This window comes from Misgurnus anguillicaudatus, chromosome 2 (genome assembly GCF_027580225.2).
Source record: "Misgurnus anguillicaudatus chromosome 2, ASM2758022v2, whole genome shotgun sequence".
Taxonomy (NCBI): Eukaryota; Metazoa; Chordata; class Actinopteri; order Cypriniformes; family Cobitidae; genus Misgurnus; species Misgurnus anguillicaudatus.
Window position 1 is genome coordinate 4097430 of NC_073338.2, and position 25612 is coordinate 4123041.

General features: G+C 38.8%; 1 protein-coding gene across 1 annotated transcript; it reads right to left on the bottom strand.

The window, feature by feature from the left end:
* Window positions 1–3877: 3877 nt before the first annotated feature.
* On the bottom strand, window positions 3878–24863 carry dhx30 (DEAH (Asp-Glu-Ala-His) box helicase 30). Its single transcript, XM_055201166.2, has 20 exons — window positions 24634–24863; window positions 24415–24542; window positions 24006–24116; window positions 23497–23669; window positions 22370–22478; window positions 20984–21133; window positions 20607–20759; window positions 19532–20011; window positions 16087–16470; window positions 15696–15771; window positions 15364–15468; window positions 12088–12263; window positions 11799–12005; window positions 11550–11631; window positions 11199–11392; window positions 10915–11065; window positions 10319–10476; window positions 8788–8891; window positions 4908–5047; window positions 3878–4664 (listed from the first exon to the last, which is right to left on the bottom strand). Exons 1-20 carry the CDS (start codon window positions 24806–24808, stop codon window positions 4405–4407), a joined length of 3516 nt encoding a protein of 1171 aa, XP_055057141.2. The 5' UTR covers window positions 24809–24863; the 3' UTR covers window positions 3878–4404.
* Between the last annotated feature and the right edge of the window lie 749 nt (window positions 24864–25612).

Genomic DNA, 25612 nt, shown 5'->3' on the forward strand with positions numbered 1-25612 from the left:
TTCCTTGGCGTCTACTTTGTGTGATACAGTGCACGCTAGCAGATTTTTCACGTTTCGGACACTAGCACAGCGGCTGGCCTAGCATAACATATGCTCGGCTTGCCTCAGGCTCAACCGCGTGACATCCCTGCCGTGGGCGCGGCTACGCGCGCATTTCGGCCACGTCACTACGCAAGCTGTTTTGCGTAGCGTCATACGTATACACAGACCTGCTATTCTTCAGACGTACTGAGGGGGGCAGCAATACACCATTAAAGTGTCTAAGCTGCCGCAAAAATTATACAAGAAGAAATGTTATGTATACAGAGAGTTATACTTGTGCCTGTGATCCAGGCTACATTTATTGCTCTTCGTATGATCCGTGGTGGTACCGCATCACACACCACACACACATTCACGCCCCCATCTGTTTCGGGTGACGACGGGAATATGTGTTGTCTATGCTTAATGCTTTCAGATGTTGTGTCCAATGGCCGCTGATGGGCAGCGAGCTGCCAATCAGCACAACATATTTCTGTGCCCTGTATATTGACATTCCCTCTGCACTTGTCCTCTTTCAACTATGTACCAATAGAGACCATATATATAGCAATATACAGCTCTTACGGAGGATATTCAACGCGCAGCGCTCAGCCATACTCTGAATGTGCCCGTTAAACACGCGCTGCAAAGAAAAAGGGGGGAGGATAATGTCGGGTGTGATCCTTCGCACGGTGCACACACCTATGTTAAGCAGCAGGCTTGTTCCACAGGTGACAACATATACTGTAATAGGCACCCACATGTGTGATCGGAGCCATTGCAAACATGTCAATATGGAGCTACAACATCCCAATGGCTCGGCAATGTTTAGCTCATTACCTTACCCTGTGCAGCACTCAATTCCTCTCTTGGCCAACGCCGCCATGATATAGAAGGGAGAGAGTTATGAACACCTGCTTTATAGGGTATTTGTATATACTATTACCCAGAGCGGCTGCCAATTTGATTCGACACAGACCCTAACCTAACCCAACCTAACCCTAGGACTAGCCTAATCCCTGTCCGGGAAACCGCCCCTTAAGGTCTCTCAAGAGATGAGGAGATTAGGTGTGTGGTGCTATAGGGTGCATTTATTTATGTTGCTACAATTTCTGTATGCTTTATACACTGCTGTTGGCATTATTACAAATTCGTTGTAATCACTGATCTATATAAATGACTGGATTGCGCATTATGTCAAATGTGAAGCCACCGCGCCGCCATGTTGGTATACCTAAACGTTCTATTAAATCAATGGACGTTATCAGATTTTAATGATAAAACATCACTTTACTCGTTTTTATATCTGAAATTACCCTGTACATTATTAAAACACAAACGTCCTAAGCATGTACACTGGTAAGAAAAGGTATGTGAACCCCTAGGAATGAACTGGTTTTCAACAGTGATTTGACATAAAATGTTATCCTCATCTAGATCACGACAATAAACAAACACAATGTGCATCACAAGACATAAATAATTCCAGTTTCTTGTGTCTTTTTGGAAACACCCATTAAACATTCACAGTGCTGGAGGAAAATGTAAGTGAGCCCATGGACTAATTACTTTATTGAAAGCTTTTTTTGTCAGAAGCTGGCAAACTGGAGTCCAATTAATAAAATGAGTTTAAATGTGTGGCTTAGTGCAACTTTGATTGATATTAAGACACTCACACATTTTAAGATTGTTGTCCTTAAGAAGCATCGGCTCTTCTGAACCATGCGCTAATAAAGATATCTGATCAAGAGATTTTGCACTCCATAAGGCTGAAAAGGGATACAAAACAATCTCAAAATGTTTAGACCTCCATCAGTCTACACTTAGACAAATTGTCTATAAATGTAGACAGTTAAATACTGTAGCTACCCTTCCTCGCCGTGGGCGCACAGTCAAGATGACTCCTAAGACACCATGCAGAATACTCAATCAAGTAAAGAAGAACCCACGAGTAACAGCTAAAGGCTTGAAGACATCATTGGAACGGGCCCACAGCTCTGTTCCTGAGTCTACCATACGCAAGTCTTTGAACAGGCACAGTGTCTATGACAGTACATTACAGAGGAAGCCGCTGCTCTCCCGAAAAACATTGCTGTGAGCCTCAAGTTTGCAAAAGAGCACCTTGGCAAACCCCAGTGCTACTGGGAAAATATTTTATGGATTGATGAAACAAAAGTTGAATTTTTTGGGAAAAATGTTATGGCGCAAAATGGGCACAGCTTACCAACATCAAAACATCATCCCAACAGTGAAGTATGGTGGAGGGAACATCATGATTTGGGCTTGCTTTGCTGCCTCATGGCCTGGACCACTTGCCATCATCGAGGGTAAAATGAATTATTAAGTTAAATAAATCCTACAGGATAATGTCAGGGTGGCTGTCCACCAGTTGAAGCTCAGTAGAAGTTAGTTGATGCAACAGGACAATGACCTTAAGCGTTGTAGTAAATCCACTACAGACTGGCTTAAGAAAAACAAAATGCGCCATTTGGAGTGGCCTAGTCAAAGCCCAGACCTTAACCTGTGGAATGACCTCAAGAGAGCGGTTCACACCAGACATCCTACAAATGTGTCTGAATTTAAGCGGTTTTGTAAAGGGGAATGAGCAAAAATTGCTTCTGAACGATGCGCATGTCTGATTCAGAACTACTGAAAGCGCTTGCTTGAAGTATTTGCTGCCAAATGAGGCTCAACAAGCTGTTAAATACAAGGGTTCACTTACATTTTCCTCCAGCACTATGAATGTTTAATGGGGGTTCTCAAAAAAGACACAAGAAACTAGAATTATTTATGTGTTGTCACCTTATGCGCATTGTGTTTGTCTATTGTTGTGACCTAGATGAGGATCAGATCACATTTTATGGCAAATCACTGTAGAAAACCAGTTTATTCCTAAGGGTTCACATACTTTTTCTTGCCACTGTACATAGTTATTTACTAAAACTTGTACATTTTGCTTTTTAATCAGTTATTATACATTCATCTTCATTACAGTATCATCAGCGGCCGACCGCAGCATATTTAGTTTTAATGACAAACGTGCTCATTCTGAAATCCAAATAAATAATCATACTTTGTACCGTATGTGCATGCAGTAATTTGCTGGTTTTGTAATTATGTTATCTAAATTTACAAGTTACCTAAACTTGTTCAGAGAAATAACGCTGACCGTGTAGCTGAATGTCAAAAAAACGTTATTTATACCCGTGTCATTAACAGAATGCAGCAGACACAGGCCCTGTCCCAAATGGCGCACTTCATGGACTTTCGTTCTCGTGGCCTTAAATTGCGCGTTCTCGCTTAGTCTACGAGTCCATAGGGTGTCCCATCTGTCATTTTTACGCTTTAAAGTGTGCTCATCAGCGCCTCCTTTGCCCCCTTGATGTGGTCTTCAGCAAAGCCCGCACTGCAGCAGGCTTCGCGCACTTTACCAACCCAGAAGTCCTTGCGAAAGGGCAATCAGATCAATCAGACGACGGAAGGGAGGAGTTCACACTGACGGGTGTGATGCTCGAGTCTGTCCCAAAATACGACTCCGGTGTACCCACGTGGACTCGCATCAAGGGTCCCTAAAGTCTGGACTACGTGATGTCAGCAAAGTGCGGACACCACAAGTCCGGAGTGTGCCATTTGGGACAGGGCCACACTCACCTTAACGTTTTTTTTATAAATCCATTAAAACATAAACATTGCACATAACACCAGAATTAAAAAATTATTTATGTACACATATTGTAAAATTAATCTTGTGTGACTGATACGCTGTAAAGGGGGTACATTTAGATCATGATTTTGAATAGAAGTCAATGATGCCCTCGGCAACATTGTGAAAAAAAGTGCTTAACAACTTGACAACTATTTGCCGTTTCAGTATTTTATGTTGTTTTTTACAATTAGAAACTAAACAGCAAACTTCACAGATCACATGTGCATTAAACAGTACAATACATTATTTTAGCATTATTGCTGTTTTATACACTTTTGCCTTTGAATATGTGGTAGTCTAAACAAATCATTTCAAACACTCTTAATTATACAGCTTGATCTTTTTTTATAAATGCAGTCACTGTAACAGTCCTTAGATGTACATATCACAGGTTATTCTCCGATAGTGCATTAGTTTCATTCTTTAAATAAAAAGATTAAAATTCTCCTAATATGATAAATAAATATCTTGAATAAGTACAGTTTAATCCCACATGTCCTGACTGCGGGTTTTATTTACAGCCCATATACTTCTGCACATAATCACATCATTATAAAATTACATGCAATGAATTTACAGCATCACAGACATGTATTTGGTCAATGTTTACTCTTCATTGATCCTGTGATCCGTTTCTGCAAACCCTGAGTTCTCACTGAAGAAATGGTCCAGCAGCGTCACTCATTGAGGTCATCACGATGATTTGTAGCATCTAAATCTGTGTTATTAAGAAGGTCCACTAATAAAGATATAAGCTGACTGTCTTTAGAGTTGTTGGCAGCGGAGTTTGATTTGAGTTTGGAGTGTTGAAGCTTCCGGTGGATCATGGCCTGTAGGGAAGTGCGTAGATCCCACAGCAGCTCCCACGCATGAGGAGAAAACTGCCATCGTATCAGTCCGTGATCTGGTAATGCCACCTCTACATGATCTCCAACAACTGAACAACAAACAAGTACATAAAGTTACTTGAGTCTAGAAAGCTTTAAAAATGCTTTTCATTTCAACATGGGGTAAATATATGGCATGACTGGATGTTGGTTCAGAGCAGTCAATATCCAGTATGCCTACACTGGTTGTCACATTAATTATCTAAGTGTTGCTGTCAGTGTAAAACAGTAACATTTTGACATATTTATGCACATGCTGTATTTGGATCTAGTGATAGTAAGTATTGCATTACATTTCTCACTGAGGTCACAATCTGTGAGGAGCAGCAAAGCAAGTGGGTGAACCACAGAAGAGTCTCTAATGAAGACCTGACCATTGGATTTCATAGCAGAGAAGAATGTGAGCCAGCGACTCGAGAGCTTCTGCTCTCCCCTAAGTAAAATAAAAAAACACAGCAGATGAGTAGATTTAAAGGAACACGCCCACATTTTGGGAATTTAGCTTATTCACCGTATCCCCCAGAGTTAGATAAGTCCATACATACCTCTCTCATCTCCGTGCGTGCTGTAACTCTGTCTGACGCAGCCCCCGCTAGCTTAGCTTAGCACAAAGACTGGAAATGCATGGCTCCAGCTAGTATACTGCTCCCAATAAGTGACAAAATAACGCGATCATTTTCCTATTTATGTGTTGTGATTTGTATAGTCAAACCGTGTACAAATAACAAGGTGATATGAGACACAGCGATCTTTTAACAGTATACATACTGAGAACTATATTCTCTGAAGACGAAGCACTGCCGCATGGGCGGAGTGATTTGCACAACTCTGACCGAACTCTCTGCTTCTCACCAGGGGCTTCTCGTGTGCTGCGAGCAGATCACTCCGCCCATGCGGCAGTGCTTCGTCTTCAGAGAATATAGTTCTCAGTATGTATACTGTTAAAAGATCGCTGTGTCTCATATCACCTTGTTATTTGTACACGGTTTGACTATACAAATCACAACACATAAATAGGAAAATGATCGCGTTATTTTGTCACTTATTGGGAGCAGTATACTAGCTGGAGCCATGCATTTCCAGTCTTTGTGCTAAGCTAAGCTAGCGGGGGCTGCGTCAGACAGAGTTACAGCACGCACGGAGATGAGAGAGGTATGTATGGACTTATCTAACTCTGGGGGATACGGTGAATAAGCTAAATTCCCAAAATGTGGGCGTGTTCCTTTAATGAAACAAACATGCACATATATATTTAAAGCAGCACTATGTAGTTTTTTTACCTTTAAATAATGTCTCTAAAATTATTTCAGTGATAGAACAACTTTTAACTTGACAAATTGTACTGCTGCTGCAACCTGAGCAGCCTCCTAGCTGCTACAAGCAAACTCTGAAAGTGGCGGTGGAGGGTAGGAAACACAGCCCCGCCCCTCCCCCTGCCTGCAGAAGAGTGTCTGATACCTAGCCTGGTCCAACCAGACTCGTACATTCATTTCATTTGTACAGAGAGTCTGGCCACGCTTCATTGCAAAGCGTTACTTCCGTTAAGGAGGGTCCTCTGTTAAAGTTTAAAACTATTGGATCTGCCCAGAGTCACTCTGAATCTGCCATAACCAATCGCTAACGTTTGGTCGTGACGTATATCATGCACCGAAAACGGCCGGAAACAACAAGTAAGAATAATCAGACGTACAAAACTTAGCAAACCTTGTTCTTGCTCCGGCTTTAACTTCTGTATATTCGGCAGTTTTGCAACAACGGACCGAATAGATTTTCTTACGTCTTTCTCCGCTGCCATTACTAAACTAATACTCAAACTGACGCACGACCTCAACGTCATCGTTCTTAGCCACCCCCATCTGTTCGCTGATTGGTCCTTCAGATTTTTGCAGGAGAAAACGAAACTCTACACAGCAGTCCCAGACGTAGTACTGAAGCGAAATGAAGATTAAGCGGAAGAACGTAGGAGGGCGGAGCCAGGCTATCTGATACCAGGCACTGTTGCGCTTTTCAACCACATTGGGGAGCTGTAAATCATTTTAACATGGAAACTACATAGTGTTGCTTTAAGAAATATTTACATGTGTATATACATTTTTATATTTATATTAGTGCTGGGCAAAGATTAATCGCGATTAATCGCATACAAAATGTATATATATGTATATGTATGTATATGTATGTATATATATATATATATATATATATATGTATATATATATATATATATGTATATATGTATATATGTATATATATGTATATATATGTATATATATATGTATATATATATGTATATATATGTATATATATATGTATATATATGTATATATATATGTATATATATGTATATATATGTATATATATGTATATATATGTATATATATGTATATATATATGTATATATATATATATATATATATATATATATATATATATATATATATATATATATATATATATATATATATATATATATATATATATATATATGTATATTTAAGCAATATCGCTCGAGTAGGAGTGTGATATAGCTCTATATCATCACGGCTGTGATTAGGCCAGAGGCACGAGGCCGCAGGCCGAGTGCCGGAGGCAATCACAGCCGTGATGATATAGAGCTATATCACACGACTCCGAGAGCGATATTGCTTTTATACAACAGTTCGACGGCACACGTTTGAAAAACGAAAACTAGAAAACAACAACGGAGTTATTTTAAAAGCCTCTTTGTTTGAGAACTACTTCTTCCGCCACGGATTTGAGGGCGGCCAAAATGACAGGTAAAACTTTCGGCTGCTTTGAAGCTCATAACAACTCAATGGACAGAAAAGCCGTTACTTTATATTACCGTTTCTTGGTCACAAAGTGTAGTTTTAAGATTAGTTCAGTCGAGAATGTATCTGTATTATATTTAAATCTGCAGTCAATTAGTAAAGATAGCGCCTGTTTGAACGTTTGCTTAGTGAGATTCGGTACGAATGAGAACCAAAGCATGAGCGGACATCAGTGTTCACTCGCCCCGCTGACCACCGCCCTCTCTGGGCTACATTTCTGAAAGGGATTCCCTGGCTCTCATGTTGGCCTTGTTTGTTTATGATCGTCAAAATGAGATCAAATCAGCAGTATTTGGTGTCATGATCAAACTTGTACTTGTTTTTTTTATTCATATTTAGTGTCTTTTGTGTTGTTATTGTTTTGGCGCGAGGTAAAAGTTAATAAAATTACTTGTATAACGTTACTATTGCTTTCTCATTTATTCTTAACGTGATACGAGCACTCGACTATTATTATTAAACTTTGTTCTTGTCAGTACTATATAAAACTGTTTTTTATAAGTGTCAGAGATATGTTTTTGCATGCTGCTTATAAATATACCAGTGGCGATATCTCATAACATGTTTTAATAGTCACGTCACGATAAAGTAAATGATCAATGTCCACATTTAAAAGCTGCGGGGCTTACCTGCAGTTTCACGGTGTTTTCGCGTTCTGATAAAAGATTTAGCTCCAGAAAAAAAAGAGTGTTTATATTCCTCTTTCCAAGTGTTAATCGTCCACACGATGTGACAAGACATTAATCCCATTAACTTCAACGTAACATCCAAGAGCGCTGATCTTTGACGGAATAATACTTCTGATTGGGGATTCACAGACTGATTTATGAGCTAGTAAACTAATGAGACAAACGGAGAGTGAGACAAACGGAGAGTGATTCAAACAGCGCGTCTGTGTTTTTCCATTCAGAGATAGGCCTGCTTAGGACCTCCATTCACTAGGTGGCGGAATAATACGAAAGGTGAAGCGGTTACAGTGCCGTTATCAGTACAATATCGTATAGCTCTTAGCCAATCAGATTCGAGAACCAGAAAGAACTGTTGTATATATGTATATATATATATATATATATATGTATATGTGTATATGTGTATATGTGTATATGTATGTATGTATGTATGTATGTATGTATGTATGTATGTATGTATGTATGTATGTATGTATGTATGTATGTATATGTATATGTATATGTATATGTATATATATATATATATATATATATATATATATATATATATATATATATATATATATACACACACCTTTCATTCTGCAAACAATTAGTTGCGATTAAATATGATTACAACAATAGTTAAATCTTACTCCACTGCATGTATTTACCTGTTGACAGAGGAGCGGTGCAGTACAACAGGGCCACTTTGTGTGCGATAGATAAGATTCTCTGGACGAAATCTTCCACCTTTGGTCACTGTGCCTTTTTTCACCTGGTGAAGTTTAAAAACTTAATTATTTTACAGTGATGGTCTGATATACAAACGGTCCCTTATACAGAAGGTTCAAGTTTTTCGTGTGTTTAAAAAACTTTTGTTTCCTTCTTTGAAACAAATGTAAAATCAACTTTTTTTGTGTAAGTCGCATCACTGCGCCACCATGCTTGCAATGCTTGCAGGTCTTACTAAAGCAAGATCTGTCAGATACTGCACATGCACACACATACAAACTTGGGACAAATAATATCTGAAATGATTTTCTTCCATTATTAGCATGACCAGACAAATACTGAGAAAAAAAGTTAAAAGACTTAAGTCACACTTGAAATGTTTAAATGTCATCAAATTACATTTAAAATATAAAGTCGCAAATAATGCAATTTATTTTACGGTGTCCTCCTTACTATACATCACTTATACTTACTAAAGAAATAATAAAAAACGGTGCGTAGTTACAAGCAACAAACACTTAAAACAACACTAACCCTAATCTTACAATAAGTATGTATACATGTCATTTATTAACATTACTCAGTATTTAAAGGGACATTACACTTTTTTTTGAAAACATGCTCATTTCCAGCTCCACTAGAGTCAAACATATTATTTTTTACCGTTTTGGAATCAATTCAGCTGATCTTCGGGTCTGGCGCCAACACTTTTCACATAGCTTAGCACAATCCATTGAATCTGAGTTTTGATATTTTTCGTATTTAAAACTTGACTCTTCTGTAGTTACATCGTGCACTAAGACCAACAGAAAATTAAGTTGTGATTTTCTAGGCTGATATGGCTAGGAACTATACTCTGATTCTGGCGTAATAATCAAGGACTTTGCTGATCCAACATGGCTGCAGCAGGCGTAGTGATATTACGCACTGCCCGGAAATAATCCCCTGCTATTTAAAGTTACTAAGGGGACTATTTTCTGGCAATGAATAATATCACTATTTAATTTTCTGTTGGTATTAGCACAAGTAGTCAACACAGAAGAGTCAATCCTTAAATAGTAAAAATATTGAAACTCTTTGGTTATTTTTTTAGCGAGATGCTAATGGTCTAATCAGATTCAATGGATTGTGCTAAGCCATGCCAAAAGTGCCAGCACCAGACCCGGAGGCCGGCTGAACAGATTCCAAAACGGCAAGACTCAAACGCTCAACTCTAGGGAGCTGGAAAATAAGCATATTTTCAAAAAAAAGTGGAATATCCCTTTAAAATAAAGTGTAACATATTTAATCCATACTACCATTAAACTAACTTTCTATCGTCTCTATTGTCATGTTTAAAGTGTCATAGCATAATGCAAATCAAAGCTGAATTAAGTGACTCTTTGGGCCATTAAATGGTTGAAACTGATATGGATCCTCATATAATCTATATTATAATGTAACTTCTTATTATGTGGTCGTGTGTTGCACCTGTATTAGATTAGGATAAAGGCCTGCCAACAGCACTGCTTTAAGGAGCTGTTCCTGATGACTGTGCTGATTGAGATGCGAGGACAAGCGCAGACATTCAGCAGAACGATCCACCAGTCCAGCTTCAGACAGATTCTCACTGAACTGATGCATCAGCCCTGTTTAAGACACAAAGACAAGGAAATATTGGCCCAAACAACAACTAATAATCAATGGAGACATTTGTGTTGGCCATTTAATTTTACATAGACAATAAAATGTGTAATTGTTCCAGGCAAATAATACAGAAAATAAGTATTTCAATAAGACTTTAAAACACATTCCAGATACTTTTTTTCTGGATAAAATACTTAGCAATGGTGCAGATGATGAATTTGCACATGGTTTGTCCTAAAGAATGTAATTTGATCTCAAAGCTTTGTGGCAGTAGACAGTGTTATATCAGGACAAAACTTGTTTTTAAATAAAAAAAAAAAGGTTACAACACCACTGGTGAAAGATGCAAGTCTGTGTAATTTCTGTATGACAGAATATGGCTAAAAATGTAAAACAATGAATATACTTCACTTTTCAACTCTGATGCTTATATTCCTTACCGTGTATAAATCGCAGACTGGCACCAGACAGAGTATATTTCTCTAGATACTCCTGCTTGCTGTCCCTGTTATGTTGGTCATTCCAGCTTTGAACAACACGACTGAAGACCAAATAATCACTGCAGCTAGAAACACTCAACTTTTTCTTGGCCTGCAAAGAGTCAGAAACAATGAATAAATGTGCTGTCAGGTTTAAAACGCTAATAAACATTGGCTTGAAAATGTAAACAAAACTACATTTTGTTGTGAACTACGAGAATCGTGCCTTAAATTGTCTTTCTGACCTTGGAGACAAGCGCCCGGTTCTGCATGCTGTTATAGAACGGATCTCGAGTCAGGCAGGCTGCCACAGATAAAAGAGGGTGAACACAACCGAACAGAGCCGAGAGAACCAAAACTTTTCCCAAACGTGGGTCACATGACATGCAGGCCACCCGTTCACCCAATGGAGTCAGATTCTCCAAATTATCCAATACACCTGAAAACAACAGAAGATAATATAAACATTGATTCAATCAAAACATCCTTAGCATCTGGTTGCTTTAGCAGGTGGTTACTTTACTTGGAACGTCATTACCAAGTAGGCCATTTGAAAATAATATTTAGAAAAATACGAATAAATCACAAAATCCCACCAATATCCATTAAGGTCTTTACAGCAACTTTCACTGCTTGACGGTCTGGGCAGTCAAGCACCCGTGATAGGAAGTCCACAGTCTGTGTGAGGAATACAAGTCATGATGAGTCAAAATGTTGTTAAAACAATATGCTAGAAGTAAACTTGTTTAAACGATTTATAATAAAGGTGTGTCAGGACAAGCAGATGAAAACATTATTTTCTTTCACATTTAAAATGACATGGAAAACTCATAAAACTTCCTCACTTTGCTTTCAGGACAGTGAATTTTGGCCTGAATCACCACGCTCTCCAGAGGGGTGCGTAGAATTTCAGGAATGGGAAACGTGGTCATGGCGTCCAGTTGTTTTCGTGGAAAAAGGTGATATGCGTGTCCTGGTTGGCACCGCCCTGCCCTTCCTCTTCGCTGCGTGACATTTGCACGCGAGATCCAGACCGTGTTCAGACTGCAGACCTGAGAATGCACCACAATAACCCGCTGATTAGTTTTTTCTTTTTTTTCACTTAAACAAAATGTGTAATAGCAAATGTAGGACCTTGGTTTTGGGGTCATAGTTCTGTTCTTTCTGTGAGCCAGCATCCACCACATGCACTATATCATCAATGGTGACTGAAGTCTCAGCGATGTTGGTTGCAAGGACAATTTTACGCTGACCCTCTGGAGGTCGATTGAAGACGGCTTGCTGGTCTGCGACAGCCATACTGGAGTGAACTAGAGTAAAACAGGCAGTTTAAGTGAGCCAACAAAATGACTGATATGCAAGCAGAGGGGTTATATATTAGTCAAAAGACAAACTGACATTTGGCCACTTCTACAGTATTGGCAGACCAAGGTACTCACTTGGTGTTTTAAAATATTACAGTAATTCAAAATAAATGTTTCAACTACAAACAAAGAATATTAGCAAAACAACTTGAGTGAACCACTGAATTAATAAAGTGTCAAAAAGCAGATGGACACGTGACAGAGTATTTCTGTGCCAAGTGTGGGGATGCGTGATAATTTGCATGCGATAATCGCAGGACCAATTATAAGTTGCGCAATGACTATCTATGCTCAGCTTGTCAGTGAACTAAGGCTTTGTGTAGTAAATGCCGCTCCATTTGAAAGCAGGTGATGGCAATTTACTACTAAGCAAGGAACCGGCTTCACTGACGAGATCCACAATGACTATCGCATGCAAATAATCGAGCATCCCTAGCCGAGTGTACTTCGCCAGGGTTCGTACAAGTTTCAGATTTTTTTTTCAAACATGGATACATCTTAAGTACCACGGGGGTAGACGTTATGTATCCCATTTCGTTTATAAGCACTTCGCCTGGAAAAGCATGCACACACGTCAATCAGCATGAGAGAGAGGACCGAGGACGCTCGAAGTTCAAGGCATCACTTCACGTGACAGCTTTGTTTTATTTGAAGACTCAACAATGGCACAAAAAATAAGTGTTTTTGGATGCAAGGAAAAGAAAGCCTGGTCCAGCTTTCCAGGTAAGCCAGCCTTATGGAAACAATGCTCTTCGGAGATATGAAGGATGTAATAATGTTAACATGAGATAAGCAGAAACCGCGCGTTACGGGAGCTTTTACGTACTCCATCCTGCTTTGTTGTTCTTTTCCCTGTTTTTTTTTTTTTCTATTTCATGTGCACTATTTAAATAGAATTTGATTGAAAAATATTGGTTTGTTGGCAGAATTAATTAAGAAAACATGACAGATGCACTTAGAGGATTTTGCATCTGAGCTCTTTATATATTCATATGAGCCCTATAACTACCATCTGCCAAAATTAGGGCTGGGACAACGCGCAAAAAATACGTAGACGCAAAATATGCGTGTCGATTCGTCAGACCCTAAATGGGTGAGTAGTAGCAAGATAGCAACGCGAGAGGCTTCTCACAAGTGTGAGCAGTGCATAAGTGTTTTTATCAGCACCCATGTTAACAAGCATGCACACCGCACGCATGAGCAGCGCAAGCTCACGGCGCTGTAACAGCAGTGCTGCGATCGTTTCTGAGTCGGTTCTATTTTCGCTGTGCTGCTAACCCTCAATTAAAGTGACAGTGCTTAGTTTTACTGTTAATGCTCGTGTATTGACGCGAAAAAGTTTAATTTTACCATAAAATCATGAATGTGGTGCCAAGTGAGTTTTAAACAGTCATGACTTTGAGCAATTTGACAGAAAGCAATGAAATATTTAAAAACACACTGTTGCCAGAAGACTGCGATTTCATTCACTCTCTGCCCAGCACTAAATGCGTCCTCCTCATCCATCTTAATAAACTTAGAGAAAGAGTTTTAATAATGTATGTGCTTCTTAAAGGAACAGTATGTAAGAAATTTATATCAATTAATCATAAAATGTCCCTGATATGTCACTAGACATTAAGAAATCATTTTCATTTCAAATACTTATATCACTGACAACAGTGGTCCGGCCAGAATATTGTCATTTAAAAAGAGAAGTTGCAGCCCTCAACTGATGTTTATGTTGTCATGTTGTGTATTGGCCACCAGTTGTGTGATTGCAGTACCAGTTTTAGACACAAGTTTTGTGATTGCAGTACCAGTTTTGGCCACAATCCTACATTCTGTTCCTTTAAAGAGTAACTAAACCCTAAACCAACTTTTTTAGTTAATGATTTGTAAGAATGATGCTTTATTAGTGCTGTTCATTGATTTTAGTAAGTTTTTTGACATTTGGATATAAAGTGTTTCAATACTACAATATATGGTGTAAAAACGTCTGAGTGCTGCCCTCTTCAGTTTGAACGGTGGCTACTGCAGTTGAATTTTCCTATTGGATGTTGGGTCCAAAAAATAACTTGTGACATAAGCAGGTTCAAGCTTACCACGCCCTTGTTACGATCTCACCACACACTTGGTACGAGCTTAGTTCGTCCCCTCAATCTCCGTTGGGATCGGCCCACTTTTCTTGAATTTTTCAAATATTGCAGTGGGTGGAGTCAGGCTCTGACCAGTGGTTTAGTTACGCTTTAAGTCTATAATTGTGTTTATATCTGTCATTACATGGACTAGCACAAAAACAGCACGAAAACAATGTGGGTTAAACAAATCACAGTTATAATAATGACACTGACCATCAAAAGGCCCATTGAAGAGGTTTTGCTTATAAATGCATGTAAAATAAAGCAATGTGGTCGGAGCCAATGGTGTAGTGGGCAGCGCTCTGACATGTGGTGCTTTCGCACTTTCGGCGACCCGAGTTCGATTCCGGCTCTTGGCCATTTGCCGATCCCATACCCCTATCTCCTCCCTGTACTTTCCTGTCCTCTCCTCAATCACTGTTAATAAAGGCAAAAACGCCCCGAAAAAAATAATATCTAAAAAAAATTAAAACAATAAAGTAATGTGAACTTGAGATTTTTTACTGTTACTAAACTGCACAGTATGCGCTGCAAATGCTGCAAAACGTTTTATTGAATGTTTCCTCTGACTAAGAATGCATTACTTTGCACTTGTATAGTCTTTTTTTATTTTTTGCAGTGTTAAGGAATCAACATGTATAAATTGCTATTAGTTAATTAATGAGGAGATAATCGAGAATCGAATCGAAATCGATTCAGACTGATGAAATGGATCGTTAGATTAATCGATCCATTGAAAAAATAAACGCTAGATTAATCGTTTAAAAATTAATCATGTATCCCAGCCCTAGCCAAAATAAAACAATATTGGTCAACAACTAATTTTCATGCCATTTTCTAGAAAAGTTCTCGAATCCCTCTTCTTAGACCCTCTAAAAATACTACTAAATAAAGTAAAACTAACTGAATAAATCTGGTGCACTTACGGGGTAAAATCATCTGTAAGCCTGATCTGTAAGCTGTCTTTTCTTCCAGTTTCTGTTGTACAGCTTTAATCTCTTGCCATCCCGGCAGGAAACACAACACAGCACCTAGAGTCAGCACACAGGAGACGAGATCAAAACATGTTATAGATGCACATAAATATTTTCCTTTAAGTTGTGCTTGCATGAGTATGTTTGAGTTCCAGATTGCACCTATACAACATTGACAAAAACTGGTTGACCACTAAACAAATTGTCTTCATTACTGCATCTGTGGTGGTACTTTGAGTCTGACTAAGAAATATGATTTCCTAATAATAAAAAAAAAACTTTACCTGGCTCTCCACATCTGTGAATATGGTCGATCACATCAGTTACTAGATCAAGATCAGGAGAAGCATCATTTTCTTCCTTGAGATAAAGGACAAGAAGAAATCTTTTCACACTTTAGTTCTATACATTAAAAAAATCAAGATAAACACACAACAGACAATTACGACAACCCAGCTAATGAAAACCCAGCTAGGGGTAATTTTCTAATTTACTGTTTTCTATGTAAAATCATCCTAAATAATGGAAAGAACATTCTGTAAAAAATATAATCTTGATATCTTTAATACTCTGACTGAGTAAGTTCATGTCAGAGATCGAAATTATAGTAAAATCAAACTTTGATGGTCCTCATCTCATCATTAGATTATGAGACTTTAAAAAACTCAAACTGACCTGCCCGTTTCTTTTCTCTCTGCTTATCGCTGGTAACTGTCGACGCATGTCTGTCATCACTTCCTCCAGGTACCTTGCCTGCACCGGGTGCATAAACCCAGGCACACGCACCACCGGGCATCCACCGAAATACTGAGACAGCCGCTGCGTGTCACCAGTCGCGCTCATGAGAACCACTCGAAAGTCTGGATTCTCTTCTAAGGCTGAACGCAGTAAGGCCAGCAGAAGATCTGTGTTGACGTCTCTCTCGTGGACCTCATCGACTACTACATGGCTGATGCCACGGAGGGTGGGGTTAGACTGCAGTTTACGGAGGAGGACACCAACAGTGAGGAACAGCAGAGCTCCACCGCTGCGCTCAGGTGGACGTGATTCGAGACGAACCTGTGTGACACAAAGACAATTGCCAAAAATCCAAAGTGAAAAACACACACTTTACAAAAAAACTCAATGGATTATTCTAGGTACAACTTATTTTTTAAGTAATGTTGTTGTAAATGCAACATGCAAATACATCATCAACAGCTACTGTGGCAAACAGTAATATTCATGTAAAAGTGGTTATGACATCAAATTTGCTTTCATCTTTTGACAATTAACAGGTCTTTGTATCATTAATATATCATGCCAATTTAATAGCTTAAAACGCCATCCTTATCAATAAAGCATTTATGTAACCATTCTACGAAAAAACAAGTGTTAAATGGCTGGATGACGGATGTTACTACTACCGTATTATAAGTCATACTTTTATTCATAGTTCGGCTGATCCTGCAACTTATAGTCAGATGTGACTTGTAAGTCAGTATGAATTAATTTTGACATACACTCGCCTAAAGGATTATTAGGAACACCAAACTAATACTGTGTTTGACCCCCTTTTGCCTTCAGAACTGCCTTAATTCTACGTGGCATTGATTCAACGAGGTGCTGAAAGCTTTTTTTAAAATGTTGGCCCATATTGATAGTATAGCATCTTGCAGTTGATGGAGATTTGTGGGATGCACATCCAGGGCACGAAGCTCCCGTTCCACCACATCCCAAAGATGCTCTATTGGGTTGAGATCTGGTGACTGTGGGGGCCATTTTAGTACAGTGAACTCATTGTCATTTTCAAGAAAACAATTTGAAATGATTTGAGCTTTGTGATATGGCGCATTATCCTGCTGGAAGTAGTCATTAGAGGATGAGTACATGGTGGTAATAAAGGGATGGACATGTTCAGAAACAATGCTCAGGTAGGTCGTGGCATTTAAATGATGCCTAATTGGCTCTACGGGGCCTAAAGTGTGCCAAGAAAACATTCCCCACACCATTACACCACCACCACCAGCCTGCACAGTGGTAACAAGGCATGATGGATCCATGTTCTCATTCTGTTTACGCCTAATTTTGACTCTATCATCTGAATGCCTCAACAGAAATCGAGACTCATCAGACCAGGCAACATTTTTCCAGTCTTCAACTGTCCAATTTTGGTGAGCTCGTGCAAATTGTAGCCTCTTTTTCTTATTTGTAGTGGAGATGAGTGGTACCCGGTGGGGTCTTCTGCTGTTGTAGCCCATCTGCCTCAAGGTTGTGCGTGTTGTGGCTTCACAAATGCTTTGCTGCATACCTCGGTTGTAACAAGTAGTTATTTCAGTCAAAGTTGCTCTTCTATCAGCTTGAATCAGTCGGCTCATTCTCCTCTAGCATCAACAAGACATTTTTTGCCCACAGGAATGCCGCATACTGGATGTTTTTCCCTTTTCACACCATTCTTTGTAAACCCTAGAAATGGTTGTGCGTGAAAATCCCAGTAACTGAGCAGATTGTGAAATACTCAGACCGGCCCGTTTGGCACCCTCAACCATGCCACGCTCAAAATTGCTTAAATCATCTTTCTTTCCTATTTTGACATTCAGTTTGGAGTTAAAGAGTTTGTCTTGACCAGGACCACACTCCTAAATGCATTGAAGCAACTGCCATGTGATTGGTTGATTAGATAACTGCATTAAATAAAACTGAACAGGTGTTCCTAATAATCCTTTAGGTGAGTGTATATAAACCAAGAGACAACATTACTGTCTACAGCCACAAGAGTTTGCTATATGCTGCTCCTATTTATGTAATTCAATGAATTCAGTGTGAAATGACGAGCCTGTGAACATAATGCGCATTGGCTTGTTCTGTTCATTTAGCCTTCAAGGTATGTTCAGTATGCTATTGTGTATCGTGTAAATAACTGATTGTATTAAGTTAACGTACGGATACCAATTCAGCCTGCTGTTCTGTGTGCTATTGTTTAGTTGAATAACCTGCCTTTCCAAATTAAATGTCTGTTCTTCGGCTTGGATTTTGTGAAATCATTTTCTAAATAAACGCGACGTATAGTCCACTGCGACTTATGTTTTTTCGTCTTCATGATGCATTATTGATTGATGTGACTTACACTCTGGAGCGACTTATAGTCTGGAAAATACGGTAGGTAGATTCATTTTCATTTGACCTGCCCCACAGAAAGAGACAGCACATCATCATATCGTTGGCTCCGCCCACTGGCGTTCAGTCAGAGGAGCGACTCATAGCGATCTGAAGGAGTAGTTGCTTACAATCATGTTTAGATTGTAATAACAGTAAAAGTAGTTGCTGACTGCATCTTTGCAGGGCTTCTGAAGGTTCCCGATGTCAGAGAGAAATGCATTGTTTATTTTTTAACAGATGTACCATCATATCAGGGATGACCTATGTGCCAAGACTAAACAAACCCAGCAAACTGTAAGTCGAGCGTGATTTATAGTTCTGCTTTGGACCTTTGTCAGTTTTATTTATTCTTCTGCATCGTTGTTTGCGTCGACGTACAATTAAACATGCAAATCACTAGCAGACAATGTCCATGCGCATGTCACAGTATCAAGGCAAAAGCCAAAGAAAAAGCAGCATGTTGTGGACATTGTTGGAGAAGCATCAGCAGTGATTGAAGCAAACAGACTTTGGTTGCAGCTTGAAATGTTAAATATCCTTCCTCAACTTTGTCCTTCATTGTTTTTACCATTGCAAGGGGAAATGCATATAGGAAAAGTGACGCAGATCTTTTTGACCTGAGGGAGGGGATCTAGCAGACCAATCACAGTGCATGGAGTATGCGCAGAATCAACGCGTTGTTACATTTTTTAAAAGTAAGCATCAGGCTACGCCGGGTTTGCCCCCGTTTAGGCTACACCGTACAAGCAACACAAAATTATAAATTGGACTTGACATATTTCAATTAAACACCACTTTGCAACCTGTTCATTTATGAGTTTGGAATTACATCACGCAAGACGAAAGCAGGAGATCTGATAACACTATTTTATTGTTTTTCATAACCATTTGCCTGAATGAGAGTTAAGCAGTTCTTACATCTTTCTAAAACAGAAGGGGTTGATCAAATGAAAAAGCACTAAAAACATTCATACGTTATTACCTGGTATCCAACACAGTGCCGAAGCGAAGGACCCATCTCCTGTGCTACACGGTGTGCTACAGACACAGCACTGATCCGGCGGGGCTGTGTGACCAAGACGTTGCATTTGGCCCCATCTCCCCTCCTGACTTGGCCCTCTAACAGAAACCGCGGGATCCGTGTGGTCTTACCGCAGCCCGTCTCGCCTGCAATCACGACAACTTGTGAAGATTCCACTGCTGAGAGCACACTTTCTTTATACGAGTCCACTGGCAGCTCCACCCCCCGGCCAGGCCCCGCCCTCATCCACAAGCTCAGGAGGTGGTCACTCAGATTTTCCTCTTCATCAGGTCGCAGGGCGCGGTACGGCTTATTGGTGATAGCATCTGTGATGAGGTCATCATCATCGTCATCATCCGTACTGATGGCTGAAGACTCGTGCAGAACTGCAAACTTCTCCTCTTCGTCCCATAATCTCTGAACCTCGGCCTCTGCTGGGTACTGAACATAAGAGTAAAAGAGTCGTATGATCAGGGAAGAATACGCAATGATCCAGAACACCCAATAAAAAAGCGAATGTGGGCACTCACGCAATGTTTACAAAAGTCGCCGTTTACGATGGTCGAAAGCTTAGGTGTAAGTGTGAAAGCCAGGCGTAATCGTAGCAAAAGTAATGCGTTTTAAAACAAAAACACGCTAATGTAAACGTAGTCTAATTCGGTATCAAAGTTGACCATGATTCTGAATGACAAGAGAAAAACTAAACTGCAGTAAAACTTTAACCAATAGCATCTGCATAAAATGACTTTTCTAAATTAACAATGCAAAAAAAATAATCATCACATTTAAAATACTACATTTGCAGTCTCTCCCTAGAAAAAACACAAAATATAATTGCTTACATTAACTTGTAATCATAGCTTTATGCGATTTAATAAATGGATTGCTCTCGAGAACGTCAGTGTCTTTTTCTATTACTTTAATCTACAAGCAACAGCAAGTTGAAACTAACAGTTACGTAAATGCTATTTGCAACCCTTTAATGCCATTACAGGAAAGAAAATTGTTCATTAAGCCGTTTGGTTTGGTCTTTAACCTGTGCAAGGTACTGTTGAATCCTCTGTTCCACATCTCCGGGTATTTCCACCAAGCATGGTCGTCTCTCTCGCTCACCAGCTTCACGTACCTCCTTTTGATGGTACCTGGCATGAGTGAGAGGACTGTTCTTCTCATCCAGTAACTGCAGTTCCTGTAGATATTCAAATCGTGAATATAAGCACAGGTCCTAAATAATGTGGATCTATTCAGGCTTTACATTCCTGTTTATTGTAGCTCAACTGGAACAATGCAAAGGTACTGTGCTCAATCTCCAGGGAACCATTATACCAATGAGAAACATTTTATCCAGCAGCTTTGAATAAAAGCGTCTACCAAATGCATAAATGTATACTGCTGTTAACAGAAATAACCAACCTTTAACCTGAGACAGGCTAGTGCTGCTGCCTTGGACTCTGCTTCCAGTTTACGATGTCCAGAAGCTGAAAAGGTCATCACCTCCGGCCAGTGCAAGATTAACTCGCACGTCTTTACCTTACCACCAACTGTTTTGTACTGAATCAGCTCCTACATGCGAAAAAAGAGGAAGTAAAACACATTTCTTTTAGTCTTAATATCCAATTCCCATTTCGACATCAAAACAAATGTGATATGATTTAGGAAAACCCATCATATGCTAAAATTTTACCAATTTTAGGTTTTGATGCCATATGAAAGAAACAGCTTGTGTAAAACAAAAGTGATGGCTATTAAAATTCGGCTGATTGCTGTGATTTTCAGGAACAACATTTTGCACAAATCAAGAATTACAAGTAAAAGTCACTTTACTTTAGATACAAACTATGACTATTTTACTTTGTAGCTTACATTTAGAATAGCAAGCACAGGTTGCCCCAATATAAGCTTGACAATAGCATGACTAGGGTTAGGGTGCCTTCATCAAGACTCCGCCTCTTCAGTAACACGTCTATCAGCTGGGCCTATATGTATAAAAGTTCTCAAAAATGCTCTTAATAGTCTTAAGCTATGACTTAAGTGTCAAAAAATTCTTAGTAAAAAGTAGGACCAGTCTGAGAGTAGGAGACATTAATAAAAAAGCTGAACGCAACTTTCAGTAAAGTGTAAGACTCATTCTTAAGTGCTGACTGAGAACTACAATGATTTCAACCTGAAATGGCCGCCCTTTACCCCTGGAATCAGCCACTGAGCCACTGCCGCCAATATAATGTTATTGTACATTTTATGGGATTTTATTTACCTGTCATCAACTGTAAAACGTAAAAGCGGCTCTACTTGAAAAACCTACATATTTTGATACAACTTTAACTTTTTACATTCTATATTTTACAGAGCGCAGAATTGGCAATCTGTAGTGTAATTTTGAAACACGCAAGTCCTTTTGATTCATTCCGATGCGCTTTCTTGAATTCATGCAGAAGCTGATCCATGCACGGTGTGTGTGCGCATGATTGAGAGAGACTAGCGCTGATTTTTATGCTTCTGCTACTGTTGTCATATTCTATCTATTTTTTTCACTAAACTGCATCTCTGCTTTTTTAAGGAGTACTTTACATATACTCAATGATTTTTATATACTCAACTCCTCAAAAATAATTCAGTTTTTGTGACAGTCCTAAATTCAGGTATATGCCGTATAGTCCAAACACGCATTTAAAGTGTTATTAAGCAGTAAAGTCGTAACACGCATTTAAAGTGTTATTATAGTCCAAACACGCATTAAAGTAGATCACCACACAAAAAAGTCTGTACACGCATTACAAATTATTTGTATGTTGAACTTACTCGAACCCTGCAGGATGATGTGGCTACTTGAATGACACTAGACAGAAGTGCTTTTGGCTTTGGAAACATGGAAAGTGCTTCTCTGAGTTTTGGATCCTCTTCTATTGGTCTATGAGAAATAAAACATATCAGTATAAAGATAATCACAGATGCATATTAGACAACAGACACAAACATAACAAAATGATGAGTTGTCAAAAACTGTCACATGACTGCAGACAGTTGTAAAATTGGATTAAGAATGGCAGCTCACACAAATGTCAGAGCATTTATCAGAATGGTAATTTTACAATATAGTTTCATTTAGTAAAATGGTTATAATGTATTAGCTAATAGGAACCGTTTTTAAATCGTCAAATCAGCGTCAAATTTGTGTAACAACGCTTTCCAGTGATTGCTGGAAAAATCACTAAGGCTAGTTATATGGCTGGACGGAAAAGTGCACTCGGTACTGTAAATATAAAGACATAATATATAAATTCGAAGTAACTTTCAAATACGAAGTAAAATCATTCACTGGCTTTCCTGTTGACTCAATGAGGTACGCGTAAATGTCCGGGTAAGACACCTCTGGCCAATGGGGAGCGTTGTTACACAAATTTGACGCTGTGAGAATGAAAGGGACATTTTTATATTGACCAAATTAATTGTGTTAATGTATCTTTCGTGCTCTATGGCAGGCAGGGTGGACAGAAAATTAATCAACATGTTTATTCTGAGTGATCTCTTAAGTTATTTATGCCTGCCGGGTGTGTACGAACCGGGTGTGTGCTTTGTTCCGCTATTTTGTATGGGGTCAATGGGAAGTCTAGTTTGTTTTCCCCAAAAGTGGGCGTGAACCTGAGATATTCTATGACGTTGCTCACTTGGCACTTATAGCTCACTTGGGTGTATTATTACAAAAAATTCTAATTACTTCATTATCAATTAGCAAAATAGTTGTTAGGGACAGTCCTAGATTAGTTAAAACCTTAAAAAAAAAAAATTTGATTACAGTTTTCTATTCATTTATTTTATCATTGAGGACTTAAAATAATCTTGCATATCGTCTCGTGAAATAAGTGTCTCTACACACCCCTACTAAATATACATTACAAAAATGAACTTGAAATGATAAAACTGGTAACCTTTGGCCTTTTATGTCCTTCAATGCTGTTCTCTTCTTTATGGGCAAACACTCAAGGCTGTCATAGGAAGTCAGATTTTCTTCAGGATCTTCCCAGACAGACGTCTGCCTACCTGACTGTGTCACCATCCCTGTTATAGATGGCTGCTTTCCTTGACCAAGGATTCCAAGCTCCTGAAAATACATTTCCAGAATTACCAACATACACAGTGTCCTAATGATATTGTCCCTTGTGTAACAGAACAGGTTTTTTGTGAAATTTCTGTCAGAATTTAATATAATAATAATAACAACAACAACAACACAGTGCTCTGTACAACTCAGTGTGTTAGCTGGGCAAAAGGTCATAGATTTAAACCTTGTAATCGACTGTACTGTGTTTAATAGACATAATATTTTCACATTCACTCACTGTCTCTCATATAAGTTGCAAAGCTGTAGGTGCAACACTTTTCATCAGCCCAAACATATCACAATAAAGATGCAAGAAAGATTAAAGAGACTCAATACCTTCAGTTTATAGCAGGCTGCAGCTGCGGCATGACGCTCTGCCTCGATTTTGCGAGACCCAAACCCCTCAGTCTCAATTCTCATGGGCCAGTGAAGAGTGACGGTGGCTCTCTGAAAACAATCAGCAGCGTCTGAATGTGGCGTTACTACACTACCACTACTACAGTGAAAAGTGTTATCATTGGGACATGCATACATGTTTATTAATCCAAACACATTGATATGAATAGCAGTAGAGCGTGTACTGATTTTTTACTTGACTACCACTTGTATTATCTTGTATTATCACTTGTATTATCATAGTTTTACCACAAATATCATAGCTTTTACCACAAATAAAACCATGGTTACTACTAATATAAGCCATGGTTGATTTCTGTAGGGGTTACATGATGCTAGGCTAGCTAACCTTGACATCCCCATCGGTGCAGCTGTACTGGATGTACTGAGAGAGGTCAGACAGCCCTAATGATTTGGACAAAGTGGCGTGCAGAAGGTTTTTGGGTTGAGGAAATTCTCCAAGAGGATCTGATCCACCTGTACGCAAATATAACACGTGCACTGTGTCAGTGATTATTTAGTTTCTCTTTAGTATGTGTTTGTATTCTCTGACCGCAATGTCTCTTACCTGTGTTAACCGTTTCTGGTAGAGATTGCCGGGGTTTATGAATGACACCAGCCTTTGTCCTATACCGACTTATAAAAGCCCAATTTAATCCGATGTCTTCGTGAATTTCAAGAGTTTTTCTCCTTAAAGTGATCAGTGCTCGGAGCCGCACGAGTGCTAGACAGGACATCGCCATGTTTAAACTTCTTCTTCTTCAGCACTGTACACGCGAAACAGTTCAAGCGCCACCCACAGGAAAGCGTGAAATATAACCAAATTTGAAACAGAATGGCTGTGTTTGGCACTTAATCTGGACTGAAAAAGACTGTTGGACTCTGGTATTTTGTTTTATTGTTAGCCTATCTAACAATTAGGCCACCACCACCAAATTTGTTGTTTTAGAATTTATTTTTCAATCTATTTTATTGAGATACAAACAGAAAATACAGGAAATATGTACAAAAAAATTACAAATTAAATTTTCTTTAGCCATCGTCAGTGTTTAGTGCGACCTCTCTTGGCACTAAACACATTTTTTAGCACAATGAAGTAAAAAGATTAATTTCTTTAACATTAGAAATTAGGATTTAATTTTATTTAGGTTTAAGAGATCCTGCAGTTTCCTGCTATTGCTCAAGTGGAAGGGGAGTTTACCATAAAACTTGGCACATCAGTTTACATTTTTATACAGTTTTTAATAATATATACACATTTCCTGTATTTTCTGGATGTTTTCTATTAAAGACACTGAGAAATAATTATATATGATCACTATAACATTGCAAAAACAACAAATCTAATTGTGGCATGGTGGCCTAAGACTTTTGCACAGTACTGTAGCCTACAATATTTTTCTATATTAGAAAAACAGAAACTATATTTTCATATTTAAATTACGAGAGATATAATATATAAGAAAAACAGAAACTATATTATCATATTTAAATTGTGAGAGATATATAATAAGTTCCGTTGTTTTATGCAATTTTGTCAAATATTG